At 38.9% G+C, this 8,657-nt stretch overlaps 1 protein-coding gene and 1 pseudogene across 1 annotated transcript in view; both read left to right on the plus strand.

The window, feature by feature from the left end:
• The window catches only part of CAGE1 (cancer antigen 1), a 53,932-nt gene extending 46,341 nt beyond the window's left edge, over positions 1 to 7,591 (plus strand). Inside the window, exons 13-14 of the mRNA XM_076010469.1 lie at positions 5,118 to 5,186; positions 7,349 to 7,591. Of these exons, the coding sequence (XP_075866584.1) occupies positions 5,118 to 5,186; positions 7,349 to 7,436 (157 nt within the window). The 3' untranslated portion in view covers positions 7,437 to 7,591. The remainder of the gene's footprint in view (positions 1 to 5,117; positions 5,187 to 7,348) is intronic.
• On the plus strand, positions 1,891 to 2,549 carry LOC105865188 (TP53-regulated inhibitor of apoptosis 1 pseudogene; annotated as a pseudogene).
• Positions 7,592 to 8,657: the final 1,066 nt, after the last annotated feature.

Consider the following 8,657-nt stretch of genomic DNA (forward strand, 5'->3'; position numbering starts at 1 on the left):
ATTGGTAGTTATAATCCCATTATATTTCTTTGATTCTTTTTTGTTTTTAGTGAAAAGGCATTGGCATAAGAAAAGTGGTAGGTAAAGATAAATGGCTGATCCATGTCTTAATCCCTAGAATCTGTGAATGTTGCCTTATGTGGCAAAAAAAGGGTCAGCTTTATATCTAATAACAATTGTGTCCATCAATGTTAGTTAGAATATTTAAAAAACTATAAAGGAAAAAGCATGTGATAATTTCACATGCTTTCATTTCATTTCATGCTTTTTCATTTCAGAAAAAGCATTTGACATAATCCAGCATTATTCTTGATGAAAAAAACTTAAACAAACTAGGCACAGAAGAAACTTCCACAATAACAATAAAGAGCACCTACAAAAAGCCTACTAACATTATACTTAGTGATAAAGATTGAATGCTTTCTCAAGATCAGGAACAAGACTTCTGTTTGCATTGTACTGGAAGTTCTGTCCAGTGCAGTCAGGCAAGGAAAAGGAATAAAACACATCCAGATTTGACATGAAGAAGCAAAAGTGAATTTTTCACAGACAATGTGATCATCTATGTAGAAAATCTGATGGAATCTACAAAAAAGCTACTAGGACTATTTAATTTAGATTAGCAAAGTATCAGGACATAAGATAAATGTACAGAAGTCAGTTGTATTTCTATACACTAGCAGAGGACAGTCAGAAATTAAATTTTAAAAAATTTCTGATAGTATCAAAAATATGAACCACCTCAAGGTTAATTTGACAAAAATATATAAAATACTCGTACAACTGAAAAGTACAAAACACAGTTGAGAGAAAATAGAGTTAAATAAATGGAGAGGTATACCTTTTTCATGGGTCTAAAGACTCAATATTGTTAAGATTTTCCACAAGTTCATTTATAGACTTAGTGCAATCCCATCAGAATCCCAGCAGGTTTGGGATTTTTTGATGTTTTGTTTTGTTTAGAAATGGACAAGCTGATACTAAACTCCTATGGATATTTAAAAGAACTCTGATTAAGAAGGACAAAATGGGAGGGAAACCCTGATTTTGACTTTTTATAAACTTACAATAATCAAAACAGGAAGCATTGGTATAAAAATAGAAAAAGATCAATGGAATAGACTAGAGAGTGCAGACATAGACCCACACATATATGGGCAAGTGATTTTTGACAAAGGTACAAAAACAATAAAGTGCAACACGGATAGTCTTTTCAACAAATGGTACCGAAATATACCCTGCACCACATACAAAATAAACTCAAAATGGATAATAGACCTAAATACAAAGGCTAAAAGTGTAACATTTCTAGAAGAAAATTTCTGTGACCTTGGGTTAGGCAACAATTTCTTAGACATGTCACAAAAAGCATGAGTCATAAGAGAAAATTTTTGATAAATTTGACTTTGTGAGAGTTAAAAACTGCTCTTCCAAAGACACTGGTAATAGATGGAAAGACAAGTCACAGTCTGAAAGAACATATGTTTGCAAATTGTGTATCCGATTAAGAACTTCTATTCTGATGTAATGAACTCTCAAAACTCAATAATAAGAAAACAACCCAATAAAAAGTGGCAATGATTTGAACAGATACCGTATTTTCCTGAAAATAAGACAGGGTCTTATATTTATTTTTCCTCAAGAAGACACTCTAGGGCTTATTTTCAGGGGATGTGTTATTTTCCCCTCAAAGCCTCAGCTTGCAGCATGCACAGGATGGCCGGGACCTGACAGGGAGAGCCGACCTTGTTGGTAGGGAAGGTCACCTCTCTGATAGTAGCTGTCACAATGCGGCCGAAGAGAAGGGCTGCTCAAAGACAAGGGCTGCTCGTCTTCTTTACCGCTCTACGATGAAATGCATGGGTTGTGCAGATCCCCTGGGTAGCCACACCCACCACTAGGTTTTATTTTCCAGGTAGGGCTTATATTGCGCAAATGCTTACAAATCCTGCCAGGGCTTATTTTACGGGTAGGTCTTATTTTTGGGGAAACACGGTACTTCATCAAGAAATATATGGGAGGCAAATAAACATGTGCAAAGATACTTATCAGCGCTGCTGCTGCTGCCATCACTGTCAGTATGAGCAGTCTAGGGGACGCTTGCGCAGACGTGAAGCTCAAGTACCACCACTGCTTCAGTTGCTGGTTTGCCAAGAAGTTTCAAGGGGGACAGCTTGGGGATCCATGCACTGACCTATTCAGGCATTACCAGTAGTGTGTTAGAAAGCAATAAAGGAGAAAGAGATTCCCATTGAAGGACTGGACTTCATGGGCCATGGCAAAGAAAAGCCTGAAAACTCTTCTTGACCTTGACAGTCACCTTGAAAATGGATTCCTCAAATCAGGAAATTAAGGACTCTGGATTTTGTCAACTAAGGCTGTGAATATAGCCATCAGATTTGATGAGGAATTTAGGAGAGAGGAGTTTTATTTCCTCCTCTTTGATGTTTTCCTCTCACTTTTAAAAGGTAATCAACTCTTTGCTTTGAGATGATTTCTCACTTGCTCTGGCATCTTGCAGGAACTCAATGTGCTAAAATTGAATAATTTCTTGGGCTTATGGTTGCAATATTTAGTCTGGGATCAGCTTTACATATACTTTGTATGTAGACAGCGATGAACTAGTCAGGATGATCAAGATTGCTTGACCTCTTGATTTTCGTTGCAATGGACATTATGTACACTGTGCTGGGCTCATTGTTGATGAAAGCAATTCGTTAGGACCTCTTTTTTCTCTCAGGGAACTAATGCTGTAAAAAGGGATCTAGGCACAGTTTCAGTCAATGCTTAGGAGCACAGTTTTATTTTTATATATTATAGTAACTAATGGTTAAGATGACTGGTGGCCTGGAGTAGCAAAGAGGAAGACAGCTTTTAATGGATGGTTCCTGCCTTAAGGAGGCGCCACATTAAAATGTGAAAACTTCAAGAATGTACAAGAATGTTACACCATTTGAGAGCTCACAGTGTAGTTCAGGAATTAAGGTACTTGGAGTAGCTGTGGAGGAAGAACCTAAATAGCAAAGATTTGCTGTTGCCAGCTTTCAACCCAAGTCAGTGAATTAAGTCAACCTGCATATCATAAAAATGCCAAAATGCTGCATCTGGTTAAATGGGGGAGAAAAGGTGTTTGCTTTATTTGCCTCGTTTACCCACTCTGCCCAGTAATGTCTGTAATCACGAAGATGGAATAAATTGGAACATTTAGTTTCTATCAAAAAAGAAAAAAAGAGAGAAATTGCTCATCATCATTAAGTGCAAATTAAAGCCAGTCTTTACACTCCACTCAGTGGTGCTGCTTTGCGGGCCTAGCTCTCAGCACAGGCCTCTCATGGCCTCCGAGGAGGACATCGCCTCCTCCACAATAACAAAGGGCTCTGTTTACTTGGGGTTAGGCTGTAGCTTTTTGTGCTCAGCTCTATACACAGAAGCAAGGTGTGACTGTATTCTACTGTTACTCTGTTGCACGCTTGGAAAAACGTTTTCTCTCTTTGGATATCCTCCCTCCCCCAAGAGTTGGGCCCATTATTTTCAACTCTAGAAATACAAAAGATTTTTTCCATGCCATTTCTCGGATAATAAAGCACGGTAGACTCAGACTTTTGGCATTCAGAGGGTCTGTTTAATATTCTCTTCCTGGGCTTGGCAGCTTCTCTTCTTTACCCTTTGCAAACAAAGCCTGATATCTCTGGACCGAAAGGTGTATAGGTTTCAAAATGACGACCTACAACTTAAGTCCTGAGGCATATGTGTTTTGTTCTGTCCATATAATGTTTAAAATATTTTAAAATTAATTGTCAAAATTTAAAAGGGAAATTTTCCTATAAAAATCTCTTTAAAAACAAGATCTGGCATCATTGCCACAGAGTTCCCACACAGGGCCATGTAGTAAGAGCTGAGTAGCAGCTTCTTCCTTTAGGGGAGGCCAGGGGTGTGTGCTCTTTGGTTTGTCTGAATCACCATTCAGTGGGCTTCACTCATTTCACAAACCTGCCTGACCCTTCCATAGGTGTTTGAGTTTAGACCTCTGCAACAGAATTTTGTCTCCTCTATGGTTCTGCTTATCTGCTACATTGGGCCGAGGAATATCCCCCCAAAAAGATAGTCCTAACCCCTGGAACCTGTGAATGTTACCTTATATGGCAGAAGAGGTTTGCACAGGTGATTACATCGGATCTTGGGTTGGGGAGATTATTTTGGATTATCTGAGTGGGCCCTGAAAGCAAACACAACTCTCTCTATGAGAGGGTGAGGCAGAGAGAAATTTGATGACAGAAATTGAAGAGGCAATATGACAATGGGGTCGGGGAGAAAAATCGATGCAGGGCCGCGTGTCCCCGAGGATCGAGGACGCCTCCAAAGCTGAGCAAGGCAAGGCACGGGATTCCTTTCAGAGCCTCCTGGAGGCAGCACGTCCCTGGTGACATCCTGATTTTAACTCAGTGAAACTGATTTTGGACTTCTGACCTCCAGCAGACAATAATGTGGACTGTTTTAAGCCACAAAATTTGTGGTAATTTGTTGCAGCAGCCACAGAAAACTCACACAACCTCCCTGGAGGGGAAAATGGGTTGGGAGAGGAGAGTATCTTAATTGAATTTGCCCTCCTAGGGGCAATAATGAAACACTAGTATCTCTCTTGCTAAAAAGCCATAAAAATAGACCACAAGTAAATCTCTGGCAGGTTACCTGAATGCTGTGACCATCCTGTAACACTGTCATACATTTTCCCATGTTAAAGCAGTTCCCAGCTCAGGGGCCTTGCTTTTAACATGTTTCCCCAGGATCATGTTGGGTTTACCCACCCAAAGGGATCAGTTCTCTACCCACCACTGTGTGAACAAATAGAAGAATACCTAAATGTTACTTTATATATTTACTATAATACTATCTACTTCCCTTCTTCACCACTGGAACCTATAAAGGGGAAAACTAACCAAATAATTTTAGTTGCTAGGAAAGAACCCCAAGTTTCTATATGGTGAAATGGATAGATGATGTATAGGTAACTAGATTATCATTTGAATTTATGTACTCAAATCCTCCAATGAATCTAAAAAAAAATTAGTCTAGAAAAGTCAGTTTTAGTCATAAAATTCAATTTTTTCTTTCTTCAGCTTGGAAGAGAGAAATAAACATTTGGAAGATTTAATTAGAAGGCCTAAAGAAAGAGTCAGAAAACCAAGGTAAGTTTTCCTTTTTAAAATTAATAATTTCTTTAACTTTAAAAATATATATACTAAATAATACATTTTTTAAAACTATTTTTCTCATATCTATTTAAGATAAATGATATGAAAATGTTTTGTATTTTGCCTAGCATAAAATAGTTGTTTGAGTAATGTTTTGTAGAACCTGAAATGGAAAGCCAGGTTCCCTGCCCTTATGGAACATATAGTCACCTTTAAGGAAGACACTATACAGATATGAGCTAAGATTTTTTTCTACCACAAAATTACTTACCCTGTTATGTATTTTTTTTTTTTTTTAAGGGACAGGATCTCTTGTTCTATGGCCCAGGCTGGAGTGTAGTGGTGTGATCATAGTTCACTGTAATCTCGAACTCCGGAACTCAAGCAATCTTCTTGCTTTAAGCCTCCCAAATAACTAAGACTACAGGCATGTGCTACCATGCCTGACTAAATTTTTTATTTTTTGTAGAGACAGAAATTGAGGCAATTGACACCATTGCCTCCAAAGGCAATGGTGTCCACCAGCTACAGGCCTGAGCTGACAGAGGGGGAGGAGAAGTCCTAATGTTGGGACTTTGAATGGGCTTTTGAATGAAGATGAAAGGATTGACTAATAATATTAAGATTGGACATTCTACTTACTGAATTGAGACTGTTGGTGCCTCACAGTGAGGACTGACTATTAGCTTAGGGTATCCAAAAAAGTCATTGGGCCTGCTGTGTATTCATCCAATGGCCAAGGAAAAGCTTCCCTGAGTGAAAAAAGCTTAAGGTGGAAGTAGGAGACCACAATTAAGGTTGCATTTTGATTATGTCATAAATCATGTTTGTTCAACATACTATTTGCAAATACAACTATTTTGAAAATCAGAACCCCTTGGCAGGCCGGGCGCGGTGGCTCACGCCTGTAATCCTAGCACTCTGGGAAGCCAAGGCGGGCGGATTGCTCAAGGTCAGGAGTTCAAAACCAGCCTGAACAAGAGCGAGACCCTGTCTCTACTATAAATAGAAAGAAATTAATTGGCCAACTAATATATATAGAAAAAATTAGCCAGGCATGGTGGCGCATGCCTGTAGTCCCGGCTACTCGGGAGGCTAAGACAGAAGGATTGCTTGAGCCCAGGAGTCTGAGGTTGCTGTGAGCTAGGCTGACGCCATGGCACTCATTCTAGCCTGGGCAACAAAGCGAGACTATGTCTAAAAAAAGAAAAACAAAAAAAAACCCTTGGCAGATTTAAACTAGTGTTTGCAAAGCAACAGGGTTAATTATGACTTTTTTCCTAATATGAAAGAATGTGATCTGATATCACAAGTACTCAGTAAATGCTAACTTAAACTGAATATGGATCTTCTAAGTTATTGAGAGAAACTATGGAATATTTTTCTAGAATTATTTTAAAATAAGAAAATTTGAATATAAATATACATTTGTTTCACCAGTTCAGCCATTTGTTTACTTGGCCTATTTTCATGATGGATACAAGGCTCATTTATGTGGATTTAGACTGGCCTTGAAGCAAGGGGGTGAAGTGGGGCAGAAGAGCTCTCAAGGCCCTTTCCAGCTAATAAGATCAGTTGTTAGAAGACTCCAGACCTACATGAGCCTGCAGCCTCCACGTGGCCTCTCTGAAGGCTCCCATTTCCTGATTGGTCTCGGTACATTCAGCATGAGCATATGCTCTAGACTACCTCTACGTCATCTCAAAATTATGGTGCTGCTTTTGTAAATTGTCTTTAGTAGTGGAAATAGTGGAAAATAGGGATATAAAAGTGAGCACTTTAATAGTCTCAGGTGTCTTATTTTTCTTTTTTAATATTTAAAAATAACTCCTCATCAGTCAATTTGAGTGATGCCTTATTTTTGCCTCTAGTTCTTCATCACTTTCAAGGAAATTCCTTAGGTTTTCAAGCAATAGCCAGATCTTATCCTAAGTAAATCTAAGAGAATGTTAAATGTAATGAGACTGTCAATATTTTTATTTAAGTGCAATGAGAGTGATCCATATATCATATACCAAAACGCCTTATCTTAATCTTTGAGAGTCTCGTACTTCTATCTTAAATGACAATTGCTCCTTGAACATGAGGAAAAAATATGCTTAATAATGGCCTCCCCCCCCTTTTTTGACATTATTTTCTATTTCTATTTCCTACAGACCAAGAAGCTTAGAGAATCATCCAAAATCCATGACCGTGGTAGGTCACCTTGATGATCATTGTAAAGAGTGTCATATTTCCATGTAATTTGACAATAACACAAGATTAAATATGAGTTCCTGAAGTCACATTTCTGTAATGTTCAGCTAGCCTTCCCCTCCATGCTCAGATGAGGGCCTCTACCTGCTCCTGTCCTTGGAAGCCCTGAAAAGATACTCTGAACTTGTGCTGGTCCCCTTAACTCCATTCCCGCTGCTACTGCTTCATTTCAAGACCCTGTCATTCTTCATCTGAGCTCGTATAGTCACCTCCCAATTGGTGTTTCTGTCTCTGGTTCTGCCCCCCTTCATTCCACCCCCCACAGAGTAGACAGTGATCTCTCAAAGCAAAATATGATCATGCCTCTCCCCTGCATAAAGCCCTTCGATGGTTTCTAGTTGCATTCTGGATAAAACCCCAGCTTCTTAGCATGGCATACAAGGTTCTCTGTGATGTAGCTCTTGTCTTCTTATCAATCTCATCATTCACTGCTTTCTCCTCATCATACACTTGTAGTTTTCTAAACATGTTTAACCACTTGTAGTTTTCTAAACACGCCACATTATTTCCTTTTTAAATTTTTAGTTGATGTATTAATTGTACATATTTATGGAATACAGATATTTTGATATGTGTATATAATGTGTGATGATCAAATCAGGATTATTAGCAAATTCATCACCTCAGACATTTATCATTTTTTTCTGTCATTCAAAATTTTCTCACTTAGCTATTTGAAAATATACAACTATTATTAATTGTAGTCACCCTATTGTGCTATAGAACACTAGAAAATATTCCTCCTATCTAGCTGTAATTTTGTATCCATTAGCCAACCTCTCCCTACCCACCCCTACCCGCTCCCCTTCTCAGCCTGTAATAACTACAATTCTACGCTCTACTTCTATGCCTGCTATGTTATTTCTGTGCTTTCCTGTTACTGCCCATGCAGCTTCTCCTACTTGGTACATTCTTCCTCAACTTCTTTCCTCCCAAGTACTTCAGTTCCCACCTCACAGATATGTGCTAGCTCAAGCTACATCTCCTCCGAAGCCTTTCCTGCCTGTCTCCCAGGTGGAACTGACTTGCTTCCTCCCATCTGTCCACACTGTACCCTGTGATACAATGGCACCTGGAACCTGTCATTGCAGTTCTCTTCTGCTTACATGTCTCTTGACTTGACTAGAACTCTTTTAGTGCAGAAATTGTCTCATACTCATTTGGGTATCCCCAAGCACCTATCCCATAATAGGTACTAAATAGAAGTGA

The sequence above is a fragment of the Microcebus murinus genome, chromosome 15, assembly GCF_040939455.1.
Source record: "Microcebus murinus isolate Inina chromosome 15, M.murinus_Inina_mat1.0, whole genome shotgun sequence".
In the NCBI taxonomy this organism is placed as follows: Eukaryota; Metazoa; Chordata; class Mammalia; order Primates; family Cheirogaleidae; genus Microcebus; species Microcebus murinus.